Source organism: Astyanax mexicanus, chromosome 22 (genome assembly GCF_023375975.1).
Source record: "Astyanax mexicanus isolate ESR-SI-001 chromosome 22, AstMex3_surface, whole genome shotgun sequence".
Classification (NCBI taxonomy): domain Eukaryota; kingdom Metazoa; phylum Chordata; class Actinopteri; order Characiformes; family Acestrorhamphidae; genus Astyanax; species Astyanax mexicanus.
In genome coordinates, this window is record NC_064429.1 from 22893730 (window position 1) to 22919145 (window position 25416).

The 25416-nt window shown below is 36.6% G+C and overlaps 2 protein-coding genes across 3 annotated transcripts; one reads left to right on the forward strand and one right to left on the reverse strand.

Annotated features, from left to right (window-relative positions):
- Positions 1–1307: 1307 nt before the first annotated feature.
- On the forward strand, positions 1308–5915 carry coq2 (coenzyme Q2 4-hydroxybenzoate polyprenyltransferase). 2 transcript variants are annotated; one of them, XM_007253860.4, is made up of 8 exons: positions 1308–1359; positions 1947–2281; positions 3235–3401; positions 4124–4245; positions 4370–4455; positions 5122–5255; positions 5393–5581; positions 5727–5915. In XM_007253860.4, the coding sequence occupies exons 2-8, from the start codon at positions 1999–2001 to the stop codon at positions 5892–5894; spliced, it is 1149 nt and encodes a 382-aa protein (XP_007253922.3). In that variant the 5' UTR covers positions 1308–1359; positions 1947–1998; the 3' UTR covers positions 5895–5915. The 2 variants fall into 2 exon arrangements, with proteins under 2 accessions (XP_007253922.3, XP_007253923.3); XM_007253861.4 differs by having other exon boundaries at positions 1313–1386.
- Positions 5916–5971: 56 nt separating this feature from the next.
- gldc (glycine dehydrogenase (decarboxylating)) lies at positions 5972–23982 on the reverse strand. Its single transcript, XM_007253862.4, has 25 exons — positions 23568–23982; positions 23032–23110; positions 19925–20060; positions 18736–18900; positions 18570–18647; positions 17988–18135; positions 17634–17830; positions 16509–16605; positions 16299–16404; positions 16060–16199; positions 15867–15947; positions 14820–14917; positions 14144–14228; positions 14024–14065; positions 13722–13864; positions 11903–11978; positions 10607–10732; positions 10203–10352; positions 9408–9520; positions 8438–8579; positions 8214–8325; positions 8034–8129; positions 7780–7952; positions 6646–6726; positions 5972–6542 (listed from the first exon to the last, which is right to left on the reverse strand). The coding sequence occupies exons 1-25, from the start codon at positions 23838–23840 to the stop codon at positions 6405–6407; spliced, it is 3075 nt and encodes a 1024-aa protein (XP_007253924.2). The 5' UTR covers positions 23841–23982; the 3' UTR covers positions 5972–6404.
- Between the last annotated feature and the right edge of the window lie 1434 nt (positions 23983–25416).

The following is a 25416-nucleotide window of genomic DNA, read 5'->3' on the forward strand; positions in this document are numbered from 1 at the left end:
AAGCTTTTATAATTAAAATAATTATTTTAAATATTTTATTATTAAAGAAGGGCAATTAACATTTTGTTACAAATTCTGAACGCCTTTTTTAGGCATGTTTGTTATAACAAGTGTTTTCTAACTGCTTCTCTGTAGCCTAAATGTGAATAATGTGTGGAAATCCAATAAGATTATTTTTTCTAATACATTACTACACTGTAAAAAGCTTCTGCAAGTGGTAGATTTAAGTGTATGTGCCTGGGAAACAAATTGAGCATAAGCACATGTTTTTTGTGTGAAGTATACAGTATTATATGGTGTGTAATGTGTGTAAATCAACACATGAGGTCGCTAAAAGCTTACAGAGTGCAGAATTTAAAGTCATGTCAAATATAGATTAAAGATAAAATGTAGAAAGTAAAAGCAAAATAAAACTAAACACAACAATAATTTTGAAAAATGCGATGAAATGATACATTGTGTTTTAATAATACATATATAGTGTATATATGTGTAGTTAATATATATTAGTATTGCCTGTGTGTTTGTGTGACAATAAGAAACCACTTTGTGAGTTTCTGTGATTTTACCAAATTGAAAACCTCTGGAATAATAATCAAGAAGAAGATGGATGATCACAAGCCATCAAACCAAGTAAAACTACTTTAATTTTTGCCCCAGGAGTGGCATAAATTATCCAAAAGCATGTAAAGACGCAAGATTATTATTTTTTTACAAGTGTATATTTATTTTTCATTACTACTACATTCTACTATTTTTTATATTAAATGTTAAGTATTTGTAGCAGTTGTTACGTTTGCATTAACACATTTATAATTTATAACTAATAAATACACTTTGCTTTTAAACATTTTATTTGGTATTTATTTTGTTATTTATTTTCATAAATGTATATATTTTTATTACATTTTCTTGCAATTATTGTTACACTTGCATTGATATTCATAAAAAGACACTGTTATACAATTTGTTATTTATTAGCTATTTATTTTTTAGAAATGAATTTTTAAATTACATTCTCTTGTAGTTATTATTATTAAATTTGCATTAACACAATCACAATAAAAATGAATAAATTCACTGTTATAAAAACGGATTTATGTGTTATTTATTAGTGTTATTTATTTATTTTTTTAGAAATGTATATTTATTGTAATTACATTCTTTCGCAATGATCATTTTTACATTTGCGTTAATACATTCATAATAAAAAGTAATAAATAAACTTTGCTCATGTTGTAAAAGAAAAAAATAAGCGTGACTAGATAAAATAAAACACAGTTTAGCGGAACCCAGTAGCAGCTAGTGCAATGTTTCCGGGGGGGAGTAAAAACACTGCGGCACCGAAAACACCTTCATGTGAGTTTCCTCCCATTGCTGTTTAATGTAAGTTAAAATCTTGTTCTTTTAAAACTGTCGCAGTTTTCGCCGTTTATGCATTAGAATTCCGTACATGGAGCTAATAAACCTGCCCTGGTAATTCCAGAAAATATAATTCCTGAAAATATAACCTGACACAGCAGATCTGTCATTCAGAGACACTGTGATCATATGGGAATTCAGATATGAAATAAAGGATTTTAATTGTAGCGTTTTCCTGTGTGATCTGCTGATATATTTTAACTTCTGACATGTTAATAAACCTCTAAACAAAATATCTGTAATAATATCCAGGAAAGAAATTGATTATAGACTTGTATAAAACAGAAATACAGACTATACATCACTGCTTATTGTTTTTGTAAAAGATATTTGTAAGAGATTTAACTATACTAGATTTTAAGCACAATATCATAGAGAAGCATGTTTTGTAAACATGGTACTGTGGTGGTTTCTGCAGCAGCTGTCACACAATAGGCAGAATAGCATTCACTGAAGTTGCTGTTTCCATTGTAAGCCCTTTTTGAGCAAAAGTATAATGCCTGTTTTGTTTTCCTTTTTTCCAGATGTGCTACATGAGTCACAGGTAGCTCTCTCTCTCTCTCAGCTGTCACAGTGATGATGAAGAAGATGTTGCCTGTCAGGCTATTTACACTGCTAAAGTCAAATTCAGTGAGAAGAATCACACCACAGACATGCTACTCCTGTCTGTCCAGTGTCCAGAGGGACAAGAAGGACAACACTGCCGCTGTTTTTCCACAAGGATTCTGTTCTGTCAAGAGAGACCTTCCAAAGCTTTTGAGTGAGAGGTCTTTCAGCCTCACTCCTGCTGGAATAGTTAATGCAGCCCCTTCATCTATGCAGCCGTACCTCCGGTTAATGAGGCTGGACAAACCTATTGGTGAGATCCTGTAAAATGTGGATGTTAATTCTTAACAGTTACATTATTAATAATAATTAATATTTATATTTTAGAGTTGCACCTTTTGGATAATACAATTTAGCTCACCAGTGCCTCATTATAAATAATAAACTAAGGAATGTATAGCAAAACTATACAACATTTATATGGCTTATAATATTAGCTGCCTTTTAAGCTGACATAAACGAAAAAAGCATAAGTCTAAATTTGTAGAGGCTGGTTTTGTACATGGACTAAGCCTAGTCGTAGATACGCTTTACAGTCAATGAAAATGTTTTATTGAATGTTTGCCTGTAATGTTTGAAGTCTTATTCAGCTTATTTGTTTAGTTGTTGTAACTCACTACTCACCCCCACTTAATGCAGTAGGTATAGGGATGTGCCAATTTGGTGATTGTTGGCAGATCTACAGATGCATAAGCTTTTTTTTAAAAAAGAGTGTGATATATAGACACATTACATTGTTTATTTATAAAAAAAAAGAAAAAGAAAATTTCATGCATTAATGTTTTTTTATGCCAATTAATCAGGTGACAAAATTATGTATAATAGTGATATAATACAGCAATGTTTACTTTTGAGTTCAGAAGACACATGGTCATGCATACACTCACACACACACACACACACACACACACACACACACACACACACACACGTTGGAACGTTTCCTCTTTTTAAGCTGCTAAAAGTGGAATATGGAGCTACTCTAGCATTTATTTTCTTCATTAAAACTCTAAGTTCATTTCAATATTCTTCAAAAAGCTTCAAAACTATCCTGAGATATGATAAAACAGTTTAATATTGGTTTATAACATGGGAACTCCTTTTTTTTTTTTTACTACATTTTAAAAATTCTACATGCTTAGAGAAAACTACAGTTACCATTGCTGTTTTCTGTCTGTGTCAACCATGTGTTTTTCGTGTTGATAGGGACGTGGCTGCTGTACCTGCCCTGTACATGGAGTATCGGTCTGGCTGCAGATCCAGGCTGTCTTCCTGACCTGCGCATGCTTGCGCTATTTAGCACTGGAGCTCTGCTAATGAGAGGAGCTGGTTGCACAATAAATGACATGTGGGACAAAGACTTTGACAAGAAGGTGCAGCATCTCTTTCATAAGCATTTTAATATTGTATTGTGGAAATTACAAATATATTACGTGGCGTACCTCGCCTCCATATAATCCATTTATTTCAGTATTCACTCCATAATATAGTTTAATGTAAGGAGCATTATATCTCAGAATTATATGAAGTGTGGTTCTTGTAGAATAATAAAGCAGTGGTTTCTGGATTCTGATCTCAATGATCAAGATTTTTGTTTGCCAGAATAATAAGAACTGAAAGTATTGAAGTACAATTTACAAGTACTAGAATTGACTGAATAAAAGGTTAAAACAATACAGGTGTACATCCATGCTAGGAAATATGTTCTGCCTATAGATCCCCATTGGTTGCATTTTAAATGAAGAAAGTGGGACAAAATAATCCAATCAGAACAAGTCCTGTTGTGTTTGTTCTTTAAACACAGTGAAGAGCACAGTTATTAACTTCAGAGCAGAGACATTAACATCACTAATCAGTTAAATATCTGTGTGTATCTTGCTGTAATATTGTGCTATACTAATAAATTGAAATGAAATTATCATCATCAAGCCCTTTTGATCAAGAGCCAGTGTCTTATCCTTACATAAAACATTATGTCTGATTGATAAATCATTTATGTTTTAATCATGAACTATATGTGATCCCTATAATTTGTTTTTGGCTTTTATCTATTTTATATTGTACTGGAGATGAAACCTTGTCTTTTTCATCATAGGTGTCCCGGACAGCCACGCGGCCCATAGCTGCTGGACAGATCTCTCGATTCCAGGCTCTGGTCTTCTTGGGGGGTCAACTGAGTTTAGCACTGGGGGTCCTGCTGTGTCTTAACTATTATAGGTAGTACACTTTTATTGTGTTCACACATGTGGGCATATAGGGGCAGTGTCCCTGACAGACTATAGTTTATGTTTACGTTACATTTAACATATAATTTAATATTATTTAATATATTTTATTTTAGCATAGCCCTCGGTGCTGCTTCCTTATCCCTGGTTGTCACTTACCCTCTAATGAAGAGAATCACGTACTGGCCCCAGCTTGTTTTAGGTATGTATTAAGGTAACAAAAATCTGTAATAAATCATAAAGCATGTTAAAGTTTTATATATACCACTCTGGAAAAAAAATAAGAGACCACTTAAAATTATGAGTTTCTTTGATTTTACCAAATTGAAAACCTCTGGAATATAATCAAGAGGAAGATGGATGATCACAAGCCATCAAACCAAGCTGAACTGCTTAAATTTTTGCACCAGGAGGGGCATAAAGTTATTCAAAAGCAGTGTGCAAGACTGCTGGAGGAGAATATGCCAAGATTCATGAAAACTGTAATTAAAAACCAGGGTTATTCCACCAAATATTGATTTCTGAACTCTTAAAACTTTATAAATAGGAACTGGTTTTCTTTGCAGTATTTGAGGTCTGAAAGCTCCGAATCTTTATTTCAGCCGTTTTCATTTTCTGGAAATATATGCTCTAAATAACTATTTTTGTTTGGAATTTGGGAGAAATGTTTTTTGTAGTTTATAGAATAAAACAACAATGTTTATTTTACTCAAACATATACCTATACATAGTAAAATTAGAAAAACTGATTTAGAAACTAAAGTGGTCTCTTAATTTTTCCCAGAGCTGTATATACATACACATATACATTTACTTATTTAAAGATATTAACCAGAATGCCTTAAACATCAACAGTATTTTCCATCAGGTCTTACATTCAACTGGGGAGCTTTGCTTGGCTGGTCTGCTGTGGCGGGATCATGTGATTGGTCCGTCTGTCTACCGCTCTACTTCTCAGGCATCATGTGGACACTGATATACGACACTATCTACGCCCATCAAGTACTAGCATCTAGTCTGATATTTTATGTTATGAACAATGTGGAGTATTGGAGCCTGTTTTAAATGGCAGAATGTGGTCTGTGTAGAACCAGTTCACAAGATTGTGGAGTTTTTGTTCTTCTGCTCTTGTTTTATAGGACAAGGACGATGATATTAAGTTGGGCGTGAAGTCCACAGCCCTCAGGTTTCAGGAACAGACCAAGCCATGGCTGAGTGCTTTTACTGTGGCTATGCTCTCTGGACTGGTGTTAGCAGGAGCTAATGCTGAGCAGACTCTTCCTTACTATGCAGCAGTGACTACTGCAGGTGTTCATTTAGCACATCAGGTTAGTAACAGTAAAAAAAAAAAAAAAAAAAAACCCACACTAATAACACACCAGTAGAGTGCAGTATAGAAACAAGGATGGGGTCCTAATATTCTGACCTGAACAAAAAGTGACTAATTATTGTTTTTATTATCGCTCTCCTCAGGTCTATACTCTTGACATCAACAAGCCTGATGACTGCTGGAAGAAATTTGCTTCCAATCGTAATGTGGGACTTCTGTTATTTTTGGGAATCGTAGTCGGCAATTTGTGGAAGAAAAGAAACGACAGACAATATGAAACAAAGCTGAACTCTCTTCCCAATTCCCAATAAAAATAACTGTGTATATATAAATTTATAGAATATTTATTTTGGTAACAGTTTTACCAAGTAGTGCTCACTCTCCAATGTTCTTTTAAAACATTTATTACATTTCTACAAAACAAGTTTGGCCTAATAATTTCTTAAATAATTAGAAAAGGTTACATCTATAAAATTAATGTCAACATTGAGAACAATGGCAGTAAGTTACGTATACATACCTACATACACGTCAAACAAAAGTCCATACATTTAAACAAACATTTTCATACACGGGCTGAACACATATAAAAACCAGAACCTATACAAGTGGATCACTAAATCAGAGCCTGATGTGGATTTATATACGTCTTAGTAGCGCAACAGAGAGCTATAAGAGAGGGAAGGGCAGGTCAGGCCAGCTATTTAATGTATATAGTGTACGCAGAATGAGAAGAAGAAGTGAGGCTGCCAAGATCATAACCGACTGCTGGAGATGCATGATTTGGAAGACTGTGAAACTGGAATGTTGTTGAGAAATGGTCACGAGGAGGCGCGTTCTTCATATGGAGATTCGTAGACCTCCATTGGGGGACAGGTGCACACAAGGTGCTGGTCGCCATAGATGTCGTCGATCCTTGAAATTGTAGGCCAGAACTTGGTCTCAGGTCTCACGAAAGGCTGAAATTATAGGGAGGAAAAAAGGAACATAAGATAATAGGGTGTTAAACTAAAATCCATGCATATATCTTATGTGGATTATGTATTTTAATGTTTTTCATACCATGGGGAAGGCAGCATATTCCCTGGAGTAGGGTCTGTCCCATGTGGATGAGGCAATGCATGCCAGTGAATGGGGAGCCATCTATGCACAAAAAGACTTGTAGTTTAGTTTTTCCCCTCTGAAAGTACAATGCCAAAAATCTACAGATTTGCAGTACAACTATGCTCTCTGCCCACAAATGTGCTCAGTTGTATGGTTAAAGAGGTCCAAATCCAATTTCAGATGTTTAATCTGTTCACATGTATATTTAAAATGCTATATGCACAACATTTTTCCGAAAAGTAAACTCAAACCGATACAAATATATAAAATTGCAATGCAAAAGCAACTTGATGGCTTTGAGGAATTTAAGTTTTAATAATTATCTAATACCCTTATTAAAACTATCATTAGTAGGCTAGCATGAATAGCATGAAGTAGTTTGGCTAATTTTCAGTCATTGTCATCTCTTTGGAATTTTAAGGTTTTGCGTTCCGAGCGGTTTTGAGGTACAGATCTTAAAAGATGTTGCATTCCATATATTAACACTGATACAATTTTAATTCTGTAAAGAGTCCAGAAAAAGAAAACAATCACATAGTTTCAAAGTAAATAGAATAAGTAAGATAACAATGGCCGATTAGAAACTTTTAATTCCAATGGAATGATATATTATGGCATTTTAGACATGACATGGTTTATAGTTATAGTTATACATGCATCTAGTTGTGAATAACCACAATATGTGTAAACTATCAGGAGAGAAATAGATAAAAGGATAGTTTGAACAATAAACTATTTACAGGAAATCTTATCAAAAACATTAAACTAATAAAATAGTAAACAGACAGCTTCCTTGCATCCGCTAATTATTTTGATAAAGAGCTATATGTGGTGGGCACATATAGCTTATTTCCGTGGCGAGTCTATTTCAGTGAGGTCTTCTGCAGCCAAACCCTACTTGTATTTTTGGAACATACAAATTGGCTAAAGCAAGTATAGTGGTAAATTTGCGTAGCATTAGTTTAAACTGGTTGAAACATGTTTCAGTACAGCTTATTTAAATCTGGTAACAAATACTACTGAAACCTGCATTTGTGGACAAAGACCACCGATAAGCCACCTGACCCAGGTGTCCATCTCTTCACTGCCTACCTTCAGTGGGTTAACTCTAGAGTCCATCCGACCTTCTTCAATGTCTGCAACCTCCTGTCGAATGGCCACCAGGGCGTCACAAAACCGATCCAGTTCACCCTTGTCCTCTGATTCTGTGGGCTCGATCATCAGAGTTCCAGCCACAGGCCAGGACATGGTGGGAGCATGGAAGCCTAGTAAACAGAACAGACATTATTTTATAATAAACAATCCCCATATATATTGTAATTTGCACAGGAGTATGTTTTTCATACCATAATCCTGCAGTCTTTTGGCAATATCCACAGCCTCAATGTTTGCTGTCTTCTTGAACGGCCGAACATCCAAAATAAATTCATGTGCAACAAACCCTGTGAACAAATGGTTTAATTACGTAAAACAGTACATCAAACTATGAGAGATCAGCACAGCGAACTTACTTCAGTGCTACTCACCTTTAGAGCCTTTAAACAGGATTTTGTAGTGGTTTTCCAGCCTCTTAGCCATATAGTTTGCATTAAGAATGGCTACTTCTGTTGCATGCCTCAGCCCTTTTGAGCCCATCATCTACATAATGTGAAAAACAATATTTTAAAAATGTGTAAATTATTTAAAAAAAAATAATAATAATCCTGCAGCAGTCAACATTATCTTTAACAATATTGTAAAATTTCATTACCTTTATGTAGGCCCAAGAGATGGGCAAGATGGCACTAGAACCCCAGGGAGCAGCACTGATTGTGCCTAAAGAGCTGACTGTGTTGCTAGACTGCATGTTCACCACTGGATGGCTTGGTAGGAATGGAGCAAGGTGCTGTTTACTGAAATAAAAAGGTGAAATATTACAGCCAAAACTTGAGAAAATGATATTTAAGACTGAATCATTTAACAAGTTTGTAAACTTTTCCTATTGGTTTGATTTGTTTTCACACAGGGAAAAGGTGATTACAAAAAAAAAAAAAAAAAAAAAACACACACACAAGAATATTCTCTGTGCTTATTGGTCAGACCTGTCTGGGGGAGAATCAAGAAAGTAAATACAGGAAAAAGGGTTGGTGCATATTTCTGTGCATGGAGCAATGGCATGGATGGCATTTTTTCATAGCTGCAGTAATTATCTGGGCAGCTCACTATTTAGCTCAAATTTGTAGAATACATTTAATAGTTTGTTATCTCACAAATTAACCACTCCATAATTCGAACAATTTTAAATGAACAATAAATACAGTAAATGTTGTTTTTTTTACTTTGTTAATTCTTTGTGTTGAAGCAGCATTTCAAATGAGTCATATTGCTCAAAGGGGCACAATTGCTGTTTTTACTTTTGTTTTGCACTCAGGCAAAAAATGTTACAATAAACAGGTGCCAATTAGCCCAAATAGCCAAGAGAAATAAAAGGAAAATGTATGCCATGAGTTCAGATCTTAGGAGGTTAAGGGTTTCTGTGTGGTTGTTTGGATTTTGTTCACACAAAGGGAAACCTGCGAGTCCAGTTTTCCAAGACTAAGAAAGAGCAGGTGTGAAAACACTAAATCATTAAAAGGTACAACAAACAAAAGGCACTAAAGTATGGGATCTGGCTTCTTCCAAAACAATTGTGAATCCATTTTGCACCATTATAGTATTGCAAAATACAAAACAAAACTCACACTCCGATTGGACCCATGCCTGGACCACCACCTCCATGAGGAATACAGAAGGTTTTATGAAGATTCAGGTGAGAAACATCTGAGCCGTAATCCCCTGGCCGACACAGTCCCACCTAGACATGGTTAAACACAAACAGAGCACACATAAGTTAAGACAGTTTCTGAGAGAAATTTTGTAAATAAGCCTAAGGTAAGAGTTTAAATTCTCTGCCCGAGCCTGACCTGATGCCCAACTCAAACTCTGGCTGGCTTTGACCAAGAATTACCAGCACTTTTCTCAGCCCTGTCAGGTCAAGCTCAAGAAAATGGCCTACATGTAATTTTTTAAATATTATATAAAGCTATGGCGTGTTAATCACAATATAGTAAAGTAACAAAAATCACACTGTGATCAGTTATGAAACATGCCAGCCCTTCCACTTGTCTGCAGCTGCAACCTTCCTCATGGCTACAATGAAAAGCTTTACACATTGATCAATTGCTGAACAATGCAACTCAGAATCTGTCTGTGAGCCTGTAGATGCAGCTGCCAAACAAGACAATGGAAACTTTTGGGGGCAGACATCAGGGAGGTACAGACACAAACTACTCTGAACTGTGGTTAAAAAGGTTATTTTTAACTTTCTACTTACTTCATGTTTAAGTCAGGCTCGGGCCCATAATGAAAGTTTATGGGGCTATAAGAATCAGGTCGGGCTCAGACAGAACGTGCCCAGGCTCAGATTGAGTCAAGATAGATTTCTTTTACTGTGTGCTATTAAATATGTTAAATAAAGTGACGTTTATTTTCATTACCTGTGCGTTCATGTTGGCCCCATCAAGATACACCTGTCCACCGTTCTGATGAATGAGCTCACACACTTCACTGACATTCTCCTCAAACACACCATTAGTTGAGGGATATGTGATCATTATGGCAGCCAAGTTTTCTTTGTGTTTGTCAACCTGGGTGAAAGAATAGAAGAGAATTATTTTTTTCTCCTTGTGTTCATCACAGTCAATTCAATTATTTATTTATTCCATGAGACGATTACCAAATAAATGTTGGGTACTGCATTTAGTATTAAAATAAGGAAAAATGGGATTATATTGTTTATTGTTTGTTCTGAGTCCATTATATGTGTATAAGTGAATTTAGTGTTAAAATCACAAAATCAGAAGGGAAAAAAAGTAAAAATATCACAATCTGTATATTTTACCATTGCCTTCAGGTGAGCCACATCAATATTGCCGTCTTTGTCTACCTCCACCACCTGGACTTTCATACCAGCCATCTGAGCACTGGCAGGGTTGGTTCCATGAGCGGACTTAGGAATCAGACACACCTGAGATTAAGACGGGGACAAACAGCTTAGGCTGGGTATACACTGTATTATGCAATTAAAGAAAAAAAAACAATATGAGGTAGGTTAAAGCAGGTCAGTGCAGTTTAAATATTCTCTAGTGCAGACAAGCCATCTTTACTAAAAATAGAAACAAGTTCAAGATAGAGGTTCAATGATTGACACCCCTGACAATTCATGCAAAGATTCACCATTTCCAATGAATAATCATATATTAAAAGTTTTTTCTTAATTAATGAAATGATGTATGATTTCTCAAAAAAATATATAATATAATATAACAAGAACAAGATTATATACACAATTTACAAGATCCTAAACCTCATTTTATTATTTTATTTAACCCAATAAATAAATAAATAAATAGAGTACAATTCTGAACATTCTGTACAAGGACCTTGTGGCACAGAAACCAGGAACCATATTTGGTAAGCAACTGATCAGGCGATGCTGGCGAAGCCCCGGAGGTCCTAAAATCACCTAATATGGAATCTTGCATTCAAGTGAAAGGTACTAACCTGAAACGATGTGTTTTATGTTCTATCTCTATGTTCTATTTACTCAACGAGGGCTGTTTGGACCTTGACTGTTGCAGGAGCTCGGCTGCCTATCTAAGATATGCTTATTAGGGAGTATGCAGAGGGCCAGATTGCAAAATGTTCGAACAACTTGAACAAGTGACTTTATCTTGGATAGCTTGTTTTTTTTCTTTGCTCTGTCATGAACTCCTTCCTCTACTATCTACATCTGCAACATGCTGCATCTGTTCAGCACTTTTAACCTTCTCACCTCCAATTGAAGCGAATTCCACTGAATTCAATAGAACCACAGTACAGTCAGGTTCAGTCCCTATTACAACATAAGCTCCAGTTACGTATACTGATGCTCCCAACACCTAACTTCCAATCAGCTGGTAGGCTAGACACTCTGATTTGGTTTGATGGTCCTTATCTTTCTTTAGAGTGCAAACAGACAGACATCTAAATTAGATCACTGTTATAAAAAGGTGCAATCTTTGCCAAAGGAGTTTAAGCAATAGACTTAAGTGAACTCTAAACCAAACTCCAGATAATTGAACTCATAGCTCAATGTTTTTCTGGATTGTGTGGAGATTTGAGTGGGCTTTGTGTTTGATAAGTTTCTTCTACTCACTGTTCTGTGTGCTTCTCCTTTAGAATTCAGGTAGGCTTTGATGGCAGCCAGTCCAGCGTACTCCCCTTGGGCACCACTATAAAGCAAAAAAAAAAACAAATAAACATTCTGTTCGGTTCACTGAGACAACCCCTGCCTCAGCAAATCACAGTTCAAAGATCACTTCACAGGGTCCTTCATCAGGACATCATCTCAAGACAATAAGGATAAAGTACAGCACAGAGATACAAGATACTGCAGTAAGTGTTAAATAACCAAACAGACTTCCATAAGCAATTAAGCAGCCAAATGTTAGGGTTATCTAAGCAGCTTCAAACATTAACAGTCATTAACGAGCTTTATCGGCCTGCAGGAAGAACGAGTGTTCCATTGACCTTTTTGGACATCAGCATCGCTAATACAATGCTCAATTAAGCTGTTGTGAAACATTTTATGCTGATGAGGACTTTAGGTAAAGAGTAATCGTGTGGCAGCACTGCAGCACATAAAATCATACAGATATGGGCCAGCAGCTTCATGTAATGTTCAACCATCAGAATGAGGGGGAAAATTGGGCTGGTTTCAGCATATCTAGAACTGCTGATTTCCTGGGATTTTTACATAAGAGTACAACAATACCTGATCTGAAGGCCTAAAAACAAACAGCACACACACCCCCATGTGGGGGTCTTTATAAGTAGACTGAATCTGGGCCAGAAAACAGTTTTAGGGATGCCCATAAGGGTTAAGCAATAAGATATAAAAGGGTGAAATGTGTTAACATGGACCACAACCTCAGTGTTTGCACTAAATGCTTGCTACTGCTTTAGAATTGTATTAACATGAGAAAATCATACTATAAATATAGAAAATGCGGCTGGTGGAAGAGAAAAATAAGGATAACGGATTAGACACAAGAATGATTTGTAGATTACCTAACTAGCTAACATTAATTGAAATTTTACATTTGGGGAAAGAAAGATCTAGGAAAAATAGTTGCAAGTATTTTTTCAGTATGAAACTACTGTGTTTCATATGCTGGTCTTTCAAGAGTAATAAAGTAGTGAAACCTTAAAAATAATAAATAAATAAATAAATAATGAAGAAAAAAAAAGAAAAAAAAGAGAGTAAATTTTCCTAATTGAACAATGTGAATAGTTCACACTGCTTTGTATCAGAAATGTTTGTATCAGACATCATTTGGATAATTAAACATACACTGGGTCAAACTGACCTGGGAACATCATTGCTGTTCCTGACAAATGAACATAACAGGAGGGTTAAAGCTAAGTTAGCTCAGCAACCGTTACTATTCTAGAGCTGTACAGCCCGTTTCTTTCAGCTAGTAAACAGCCAGTAGAAAACATAGTAAAGGTATACTAAAGATGCTGAGAGTGATAAAATAAACAAAACATTAAACATTAATTTTATTTTAATTTATGTAAACAGAGTGTAAAAATGAACTTGAACCACAGGCAGGTTTGTGATTCCTGCAGCCGGAAAAATATGGAACAATCTGAAATTGTTCCATATTTTTTATTTATATGAAATATGGAGCAAACTCTGGCCTAAACTCTGGAGTAGCCTGCCACTCTTTATAAAGTTTTCCCACACACTAAAAATGCAGAGATATCTATCAGGAAGTCAGAAAAGAAAGAACAGGTAGGCTAACAACAAACTGTATAGAGGTGGGGGAGTGGGTTTGGGGTGGATAGTCCATTTTGCTTGGGGCTCCCAAATGCCTTGAAACAGCCCTGCTTAGACCCTTTAATATCTTATACAAAGCAAGATAAGCGAGAAGTGCTTTATTTTACAATAAAGCAGCAGGTGCATTGCTTGCCTGTTTGGTTGGAAGGAGATCTTATCGTATCCTGTAACCTCACACAGATCCCTCTCAAGCTGGCGGAAGAGCTGCTGATAACCCTCGGCCTGGTCCAGCGGTACGAAAGGGTGGATGTTGGCAAATTCCTGCCAGGTGATTGGCTGTCAATAAGTGAGAAAAACATTCACAAAAATGCATGCGGCTGAGTAAGGGTTAATAGTAGAAGAAGGAGAGCGTTAATCAGAAACAATGATGGTAGGAGTACAAATTCCAGAGCATGTAGGCTGTAGGCCTTGTAGGACAACCATACAATGACTCACCATGAGTTCTGAGGAGCTGTTCAGCTTCATGGTGCAGGATCCCTACATTAGAGAACAGTATTAAATTAAATGCTTACACGATCTTTATTAAAATGTGAACATATATATTTGTTTACCTACCAAAGGAATCATACTGTGCACCAGTGAAATGTCCTTATTCTCCAGTCTTTTCATATATCGCACAATATTGGTCTCTGAATGATAGCTGAAAAGTAAAACAAATAAACCTCTTACTTTTGTACAAATCTAATGACTAATTATCTGATGTGACATGAAAACTGGAACAGGTAGTACATCACATGATCATGTTTGTACATGCTGCACAAGTACAGGTAATCCAGCCAAATCATGGCCTGCATGTCTGCTATTATGTTCTCACTGACAATATAATTGTGATGACAGATGCCTCAGAATCAAGTATTTATAGTTGTAGTTAGTTTACAAAGCATGAACACCTGGGAGTTCTTTAAACACTGAGGCAAATCCAGGTCAGGTAAATAAAATGTGATGCAGGCCTATGATGCACATTCTCAGAAAGTCACTGTTCTCAGTCACCACTTCAATACATAAATACATAGATTATAACATGCCAAGCCATGTTTCATAACCTCTTGTGGTGAAACAGCATGTGAGATTAGATAAGAAACAAATTGAAGTCAATTTCCCCCTGGTATCATGAATGGAATGGTGAACTAAACTAAAGGTTGAGGCCATATGGTTGGATTAATGCTCAGTCAGCTTTTTAATCTAAGTCAAACTTTACCAGGACATTATTGCATAAGACACCAGAACAGACCTGTTAAACACTGGATGAGTGAGGAACTTGCTGGTCCTCTTAAAAGGACTTGCTAGTAGGCCTTTTGTTCTCTCACTCATTTTCTCAGCAATGAGCTCCTAAAACAAAAAGCAGCATCGCTGACATCAGTTACAGAGGACATATACAATATACATTATTCCACACAGTGTAATTTAAGGTATAGTAGGTGATTTTTCTAAAAAGCAATTAGAAAAAAAGCAACTTGAAATATTCTTTACACCACGATAGCAATGGGTGCTAATATGGGTTCTGTATAATTGGGAAGAAAAAAATTATTTTAAACCAAATAAATGACCACTTACTGCATGTCTATACAAATTCATGTATATATATATATATATATATATATATATATATATATATATACATATATACATTTTTTGTTAATTTACATGTTTTTATACCCAACACATTATTTTAACTGTTTTTAACAGCAATTATATATATATATATATATAATTATATATATATAATTGCTGCCACTGCATCACATATGACTGCATGCCATGTTCCTGGAAGTATTGCTCCTCCCCAAAATGTCAAACCCAGCTCAGAGACATGCATGTGATTTATTAGATTAGATAATAAATAAATAAATAAATAAATGGGCACAATGTAAGAATAAGATCATCAATAATGAGGGCAACACCATAGTAATAAAACAATGGCTATATGTTTGCTGTGTTTATATTGCATTTGTCTGTGTTTAAGTGTGTGTATACTTGGTCTTTTGAATAATCTCTAATAACTACAAATAATTACAACTTTAACATTTGGGGGGTAATTTGACCACACCTCCTAGAAGCTCTATTTATGCATCTCTATTGCACTGGCTGTGAGTGTTTATACATTTTGAGGAGAGGGTTTGTAAGGAGGGCTGTGTGTACAGTGATGGTTTTTTTTGCTGTTGTTGCCTACACTACTGGTGTATATAAAATCACCTACTATAACTTTAATTTATTAATGTAGTTACATAATTAGTAATACTTATGAGAAAATTTTATTGACTCCTTTGAGCACACTTACAGCAGAGGATTCACATCCAAAAACCCAGAGAAGGTCATCCAGATCACGCTCTGTAACATTCTCATCCAGAGACACTCCCAGCTGAAACCATTCAAACACACAATATTTCAATACTCACGTCAACACTCCCCTATAAAATGTTTCACAATGTTTCACAATTAAAAGCTCAAAACAAGACTGCTAGAGAACATACCACTCCTTCACTATAAACCCGCAGGTTAATCTCCCGCTGTACCGCCTTCTCCAATATGTCCTTGGACGCCACGCCACAGTGAATCTTTAGAGTATCAAAGAAGGTTTCATGCTGCAGCTTGTGTCCAGCTCTAATAAGTCCTGTGATGGAAGAAAGTCAGACATGCTTGTACTTGTTATATGAGGAACGAAATGTCTCCAAGATTGAGTACATTGCATGGTGAGAAATCTAGAACATACCTTCAGCAAGAATCAGAGTGGCGTTATGAGTCCTCTCAGCGATGTGCCTCAGGCCTTGCGGGCCATGGTACAGTCCGTACATAGCAGCCATATTAGCCAGGAGAGCCTAAGAGGAACAAGATAAGAGAGATGAGTCATTGATTTCATTATCCTTGCCATGTTGAGTCAAGTAATTCTGTTAAATCAGTCACATATTTACACAGTTCACACCTGAGCAGTGCAGATGTTGCTGGTGGCTTTGTCTCGCCGGATGTGCTGCTCTCTAGTCTGGAGAGCTAGGCGATATACCTCTTTTCCTGCAGCATCCCTGGAAAATTGGAGAAAATGTCCAGATTACCAGTACCTATACACTCAAAATGTAGGTTTTAAAGATTCCTGTATCATATTGACACGTGCTCCGTTTAAGCTTTTTCTATAGTGGATTTTACAGATTTTTGTGTGGTATTTAGGCCCAATCCAATTTCACACCTTGGCCCTACCTTTCTGTTTTGCGAGTGCTCATCAAGGGGTTGTGTCCCGATTTTTGTTAGGCTGGGACGGGAAGGGGGAAGTGTAAGGGCTAAGTGGCCCTTTAAAAACAGATTTTTCAGAGGCGCACTCCAATAAGAGGGCAAAAAATCACTGGCGAGATGGCAACAAAAGCGACCAAAGAAACCCACAAATTTGTGCATTTTCCTTGTTAAAAATTGCGACACCTTAAGTGTTTCCACCTTAAATGGTGCAACAGACAGCAGAGACTGTAGCATTTAAGGTGGAAGGAACAAATAAAAGCTAATTTCAGAACTAAAATTACAGGAGGTATTAAGAAATGGACAATAATAATTAAGTGCTGCACCACCTGCCCCCTTTCTGAAGACATATGATGCCCTAAAGTTACCAAGGTAACCAGCAGCTAGGTTACTGACCTTTAGTGCTCTACTGCTATATGTATCGGGTGCTTGAAAGGTTGTCCTAATTCTTAGGGGGTGGATTTCACCCTCTGTTCCAAGGGAAAAGGCTCCACTTGAAACAAGTGGTAGGGGTACATAGCAGGGCTTTAATATCTTTTTAATATCTATTAATATGAAGCATTTTCTGAGAAAACATTTCCGAAGTTTCCTGCTCTGATTTCAGGTAGGCTGTGCTGTAATTTCTGTGGTGCTGGCTACTTTTTTTTTTATTACTTTAATAATTAATCCACAAAAGATGAGAATTTTTCTGTCCTAAACCACACACTTCTACACATTCTGTGCACTTTATGTTTGTTTTGAAATGCACTGTTGTGAGAGGCACAGTTAAAAAAATATCTGTCACATGGTACTAAATTTATGTGGAAGTCAAATCATGAAAGCTCACCTAGTCACTCCAACCATTCTTCCCGGCATCATTCTGACCAGGTTTTCTTTGACTGAGAAGAAAGCAGCATGAGGTCCACCATAACAGAGAGGCACTCCAAAGCGCTGAGAGCTGCCCAGGGCTATGTCCACTCCGAACTCGCCAGGTGGACGCAGGACACAGAGGGCCAGCAAATCAGTAGCACAGCAAGCCAGTGCCTTTAATCAAAATAGAAGAAAGCAGAGGTTTAGCAGGTTTAAAGCTAGGCTAAAGGCCCACACAGCCTGTGTCACATTAAGGCAAAATATATTATACCATGTTAATTTTTAGATAAAATATATAATGGGTGAATTATTTTTTTTTTTTTGTACTTACACCACCCTTGTGTGCTCGATCCACAAGTGCAGAGAAGTCCTCCACTCTTCCTTCAGTATCAGGGTACTGGAAGAGCACTCCACTCACATCCTTCCCACTGAAGTCCATCTCATGAGGCAACTTCAGAACAGTCTTCACCCCGATGTAGCTAAATGTAAACATGTTTTCAGAAACTACACATTTTCGTGCTGACCAGATTTGTACAAATATAAAATATATGCACACACACACACACGCACACTGGTACAGAATTCTAAACAGTTCAAACATAAAACAATACAATACATTACAAACAAACAATACATTTTCACTGTAAGTCAAAACCTTGTATTTCAATTAGTATAGATAATTTTATTCAGGCAGTTGTTCTATATATGGTATCAGAAATTCACGAATGGACCAATAGAATTGCTCGAAAATTAATTTGAATAAAATATTAGTACACTTATTTCAATCAAGAGTTCCACTGAAAGTTCATTATTTTTTTTATAAAGCTGCCATTTTTGAGCTATAAGGTTTATGTCCAACAGCAATAATGTGGATCATAATACTAAATCGAAGTGACAAGTTAAAGTGACATACTTTGCTCTGGTTTGTACCACGGCAATGGTCTGTGGATGACAGCGGGGATCAATATAGAATGTTCTTCTCTTATTTTGCCTAAGGAAACAAAACAAAAACAGAATAATTTAATATAAAAAGTGATAATATAGTGTCTTACAGACTTTCTGCAGGTGTGCTAACTAACCTGTGACAAAGCTGCATGGCCTCAGCAGCTGCAGTGCCTTCATCTAGCAGCGAAGCGTTGGCCACTGCCATACCAGTGATGTCACACACCATGGTCTGATAGTTAAGTAGGCTCTCCAAACGACCCTGAGCAACCTCAGGCTGGTAGGGGGTGTACTGGGTTACCCTATGAGGCAATGAGATTTGAACAGTTATGAGCAAAAAATTAAGTTTCTTTTTTAATGTATCAAATATTCTATATTACTACAGACTGTGATTTTGCATGCATTAAAGCCATTCAAACAATTTCCTCAGTAAACTACAACAAACTAATTGATTATAAAATCAAATTAAGGACTGGGAACATTTAAATGGGAGAATATTAAGGACATTTCGCTCCAGTCATAAGATTTATCTTGTGCATGCCATGCTAATTAAATGCAGAAACTACTTATTCTGGAGCTCACTGACTAAAAGCACCTGGTGCAATTTTAGCTTGTTACTGCAATGGCTTTATAAGAGCATGTGAAATGATTTAGTGCCACAAGTGAATGCATTCCTCAAACTTTTATACTATGAAAGTCTTCCTCATTGCACAGATCTAGATGATGATTATGATTTAGATCTAGTCAATGACATAAGGATTTTAATAAGACAATTTTAAAACTGTGAATCTTTGCAATTGCTTAAATTTTAAGAAAGTTGTGTACACATTTTGGTTTTAGTTACTTTTTTTACTTAGATGAATTGGCTGTGGCCATTTAAAATGTAATGCAGGGTGAATGTTACCATGATTAACATTCTTATAACAAGTACTCAGTAGTAAAACATTTTTATAAAAGTTTTTGCACTATGCAGAGATTATGCAAATAACAATCTTATTTTTTTTACCTACATCACAGCTGCTTTTTTAACTGTACTAAACACACTTTCCCCTCCTTGATAAATCACAATGATTAGATAGAAAGTTTTAAAAACGTAATCAACGTAAGCATACTGTAAGCACAAACTAACATTTTAGCCACAGAAATTTAAACTAAATTTGGTTTGATACAATGCAGAAAAAAAATACAATTAACAAAAAAATTGTAAAAATGTAATGGGATAGCTTTATGCATTAAACCTTGTTTTGTTTTTCAAAAAAATGTAGGCATCATGTCATTGGCCCTCATAGGTGTTATATTAGGTGTAGAAAAAAAAGCAGAACAAACCAGCCTGAATTCTCCAAAAGATTTCTCTGTATGACAGGAGGCACAGAGCAGTTATAATATCCCATTCCGATGTATGATCTCCATATCTTGTTCTTGGAAGCGATCTTCTGGAGGGTCTCAAGAATTTCATTCTCACCTGTGAAAAACAAGAGCAACAATTAAAACATTTGATCAAAATGCTAAAATGTAACAAAATAGGCCATTACAATTTCTTGACTACAGTTTGTACTACTGTCAAACAGTATAAAGCAGCTCATTTGGCAGAGACTCAGAACCTCACAAGGAATGGTTGGGTCAGGCGTGTATGTGCTTTGTTGAAGGCGCATCGTTTCCCCTCACGTGTTTCCAGTGTGGCCACAACTTACTGTCAATCTAATTCAAACTGACATAGCCTACAAAAGACGGATGAATAAGGCCTTTGGGATCCTGTCGTGATGCAGCACAAAATTGAAAGCAGCTACCCATCCATTTATAGTTAACGAGTGACTGGCGTTGTGACTCAAATCTGGTTAGGAGGAAACTAGGTTCTCGCTGAACTCATTTGAATAATTATGCAGAGCTACTTTGAGAGCTCCATCAGGACAAAATCCTGTCACAGCAAACAAACAATGCTTGCATTAATACATACCCTGAATGTTTAACTTTACATTTACCACATATAAAGACAATCTTCACCTGAAATGACACGACGTTCATGAATCAAGGAATCACATGTGCATATAGTGTGTTATATATGAATGATGGGCAGATGTGAGCCACTTCCTGATGGCTAAGTAAGTAGTTTAATTGCAGTTGCTCAGGCGCATTGGAGCCAGTGCACACACACAGACACTGGAATTCCCAAGGCATTGTGCTGCTGCTAAGTAACACAGCAACTCAGCTGAGCAAAGACAATTCAGTAGGGCAGGATTAAAAGCAACCATACTGGGATCAAAAACCTGGCAGCAAAAGTGAATCAGCTTTTTTTTCAATTGATTTTACCATAGTTTAGCATCCTCTTTGCATAGAAAAGTGCGTGTGTGTGTGTATATATATATATATATAAAGAGCAGGAGGCACATGTGATGAATGTATGTTTCTCCCAATACTATTGTTTAAACTGGTGCAAGTGTTTCATGGTCAACCTCTTAAATCAGTCCAAGCGCAAAAGCTCATTTTGTGTGAAGGGGTGGGAGGGCGGCGCTACATCTATTGTTGAGATGTGAATCCCTCGCTGGATTTGCAAAACCAAGCTCTAGGCAGCTGAACCAGCAAAATCCAGTATGGCCCCCCATCGGGTTCTTCAGCATGGCTTGCTTCATTACAGAAGCAGACACACACACTCACAGTCAGGCAGCAGCAACTGTCATCAGAGCACCTCTGCCATCTTCATGATCAGCAGCTGTTTAATGCTTTGCTACTTCATACAAATCACAGACATCACTCACTGGATCTGGATTATTAGTTACATTGTTAACCCTCTATGGCACAGTGTTGCCCTCAGACAACAAATCAAATATTTTGTGATTATTACACTATAATCATACTTTCTTTTATATGTACTTGTTTGCTTTTAATGTTACAGGGCATATCTACATCCAATACAATGAGATATAGAAGTGGGTCATAATGCATGTATATGTCCAAAAACATGTAACACTCCATGTTTTGATATACAGCTCTGGGGGAAAAAAACAAGAGACCACTTACAATGATGAGTTTCTTTGATTTTACCAAATTGAAAACCTCTGGAATATAATCAAGAGGAAGATGTATGATCACAAGCCATCAAACTGTTTTTGGATAACTTTATGCCACTCGTGGTGTACAAAAGCAATGTGTAAGACTGGTGGAGGAGAACATGCCACGATGCATGAAAACTGTGATTAAAAAGCAGAGTTATTCCAAAAAATATGGATTTCTGTACTCAAACTTGTTTTCTTTGCATTATTTGAGGTCTGAAAGTTCTGCATCTTTTTTTTGTTATTTCAGCCATTTCTAATTTTCTGCAAATAAGTGCTCTAAATGATAACATTTTTATTTATAATTTGGGAGAAAAGTTGTCTGTAGTTTATAGAATAAACAACAATCAGAGAAACTGATTCAGAAACTTAAGTGGTCTCTTAATTTTTTTCCAGAGCTGTATATGTGATATATAGACAGGGACTCTTAAGCTTTTCAAAATTATATTTATAGCCTCCCAAATTATATAATGTATGTCACAGAGGGTTAATTTAAAATAGATATTGACAATAGGACAGTATTTTATTGTATTTTGATCAATTTAAACTACACTGTTTTGAATTACATGTCAAGCATATGCATATGCACGATTCACAGAACTAGAAGCAAACAACCATTCAAGGCAACCTCTACTAAAGAAAGGCCAATTTTAATGCATTTATTCAGGTCAGAATCAATGGTGAAGCTAACCACAAAACCGGCATCAAACATTTCCCAGAAGAAACACTGATTTCTCTAAAACATGCTGCTCTAAAGTGGGTGCAGTTTAACAGTAAATGGGCTTTAGTTATCCAATGAAACGAGGGAGAAGGAGGAGAAGCAGTCAGTCGGAGTGCAGAGGGCGTGATGTAATGGCAACGCCAACCAGATCAAACTGGCCGTGTGACGGGAGCTCAGGGCTGAACTTTACACTCTACTGCTCACCCTGCTGGCATGGGCTGAGGGCAAAAACAACTCCTAATATGTTCAAAGGAAGACTTTTCACGGCGAAAAAAAGCCCTCCACTCCACTAAAGGTCTATTGGCACACAATGAGCGTGCAACCCACATTCCGCCTCTTTTGTTCCCGGTGGAGGTTTGTCAGACAGGGTTTCTGACTGAACTCAGATATAAAATTCCTAAAGAAATGGTTATGTTTGAACCATTTTTAATGTATATCCATTTAGAAACGAGCTGTTAAAACTAGAATAAACTGGTATGGGGCGAGTTCAACCTGAATTCTGAGCTCTGAGCTATAGCTAGTCAGCTATAAGAAATCACATCAACAGACAACACGTGTTCTTTCTCTCTCATCCCTCTCTCTACCTCTCTCTCTGTAACACACACAGACATACACACACACATTTATCTGAGAGAGTGAGGGTGGCATATAAACCATGAACTTACACACAGGGTCGTCCATTTTCAGGCTCCTCTGAAGGCGAATTGATGAAGGAATTGTGTTTTCTATCATCTCTGAAATGGACTGAAAACAGTACCAACAAATTAGGCTACACCAGCCTTATAAACACATAAATAATTGAACAAAACGTTTTTTTATTTATAATAGTTGCTGAATAGGCTGAAATACACAACAAATATATAAAAATAAATAATCGTAAAAATAATGATAAAAATAATAATATATACTAAATTATTAATAATGATATCTAAAAACTCCCCAAATTAGGCAACACCAGCCTATAAAAATATATATTAATAATACATATAATATCTAAATATTAGTGTTAATATATATAATATGAAATGACAAATACACTTTTCAGTTTATATAAAAAAAACATTTATTGCATTAATAAATAAATCTAATTTATTATATATGGAGATTTTGAAAGAGTTTTCTACTCCCTACTGTTTTGTGTATTTGTCTGTGTTTCAGTAGTGTAGCGCTAGTCTAGCTCTAGATCTCCTCCTCAGCTCACCTCCAGTCCCAGCGTGTTCAGCATCTCGCGCTTCTCCTTGTCTCCGGGTCCGATGTGTCTCTCCGCGAAGTCGTCGTGCCTGGGCAGGATCCGCTCGATCTTGCGGGACCCCGCGGCCACGGTGGTCCTGAGCGCGCGGACCTGAACATTCCTGACCCCGAGGGTCGCGTGCGGCACCGCCGCTCCACCGCCGAGCTTCTCACACACGCGGCGTCTCTCGCGGACGCTCACCGTCCTCGTGACGGCGCGCCACGCTCTCGCGCAGCTCTGCATGCTGGAGGCGCCGGTGAAGAGCGGAGGATGATAAAGAGGAGAGAGGGAGAGAGAGAGACTGCACCAGCCCGAGGAAAAGTGGAGAAACTCCGCGATGCTCCCGAGCGCCTCTCCAACAAACTCCTTAAAAGTGTCCGGCACCTACTCCTCTCCGGGGGGCGGGGACAGCAGCCAATCTCTGAGCGCGAGCGCAGTGACGCCGGATCCAACTTTCCTCACGTGCCGATTTCTGATGAGAAAGAGAAACCCCGGAGTTCCTCTGAGGATCCTCCCTCAACCAACTTTCACCATCAATCCTTTATCAACTACACTGCAGCATTTACATCAATCCTTCATCATTTATCATCAGCCTTTCTACTATTAAACATTTAAAATCTCTCCACCATCAATTATTTATCATCAACTCCCTACTATTTACCATTTACCAAGAAGTCTCTCTTTTTTTAACTTACAGCTCTGGAAAAAAATTAGACCACTTAAAAATGATGAGTTTCTTTGATTTTACTAAATTGAAAACCTCTGGAATGTAATCAAGAGGAAGATGGATGATCACAAGCCATCAAATCAAGCTGAACTGCTTGAATTTTTGCACCAGGAGCGGCATAAATTTATCCAAAAGCAGTGTGTAAGACTGGTGGAGGAGAACATGCATGACATTTGTGATTAAAAAACAGGGTTATTCCACGAAATATTGATTTCTGAACTGTGAACTATATGAATATTAACTTTTTTTCGTGCATCATTTGGGGTTTGAAAACTCTGCATCTTTTTTGTTATTTATTCTCATTTTCTGCAAATAAATGCTTTAATGACAATATTTTATTTGAAATTTTGGAGAAATGTTGTCCATAGTTTATAGAATAAAACAACAATGTTTATTTTACTCAAATATATACCTATAAATAGCAAAATTAGAGAAACAATTCACAAACTGAAGTGGTCTCTTAATTTTTTCAAGAGCTGTATCTCCTTTACCATCAATTCTTCATCATCTACCCTGCAGCATTTACAACATTTTTTCATTTATCATCAGCCTTTCACTAAGAACATTCTACTATAAAACATTTAAAATCTCTCGACCATCAATTATTTATCAATGCAACAGTGTTTATGTCAATCCTTCATTTCCTCATAACCTTTCACCAAGAACTCTATTATTAACCCTTTACCCAACCACCAGTTCTATACCATCAATCCTCCATCAACCAGCAATTACATCAGCATTTATTTCAATTTTTCATAATTTATTATCAGTCTTTTATTAAGACATTTGTACTATTAAACATTTAAAATGATTTTTTTTTAAATGTGAAAAAAAAGGTTTTCATTTCTATGTATCTGTCTAGTTAAATACTGTCTCTATTTAAGCCTCATAGAACACAAATATATGAAAGTGCTGTTTACTCACGATAGTGTTATCATGTTCTCCTTTTAGTGAATCATTAGATGGCTGAAATTTGCAGCATATCTGTCTATCTGTGCAGACATGGCATTCTGAGGGTTTTTCTCTTACATTAGAAAATAGAAATGTTGGAAATCCATAGCAATTGTTTGCTTTCCTTGTGTTAATTAACAA

What these genes read in the sequence shown, in the direction of transcription:
- gldc (XM_007253862.4), bottom strand. Translation starts at nt 23,840, where the DNA reads ATGCAGAGCTGCGCGAGAGCGTGGCGCGCCGTCACGAGGACGGTGAGC. An exon ending in CTTTTGGAGAATTCAGGCTG is followed by an intron (nt 18,901 to 19,924) that starts GTTTGTTCTGCT and finishes ATTGCCTCATAG; the next exon opens with GGTAACCCAGTACACCCCCT. An exon ending in ACAGCTCCTCAGAACTCATG is followed by an intron (nt 13,865 to 14,023) that starts GTGAGTCATTGT and finishes ACTTATTGACAG; the next exon opens with CCAATCACCTGGCAGGAATT.
- coq2 (XM_007253860.4), top strand. Translation starts at nt 1,999, where the DNA reads ATGATGAAGAAGATGTTGCCTGTCAGGCTATTTACACTGCTAAAGTCA. An exon ending in CTGGCCCCAGCTTGTTTTAG is followed by an intron (nt 4,456 to 5,121) that starts GTATGTATTAAG and finishes ATTTTCCATCAG; the next exon opens with GTCTTACATTCAACTGGGGA. An exon ending in ACACTATCTACGCCCATCAA is followed by an intron (nt 5,256 to 5,392) that starts GTACTAGCATCT and finishes CTTGTTTTATAG; the next exon opens with GACAAGGACGATGATATTAA.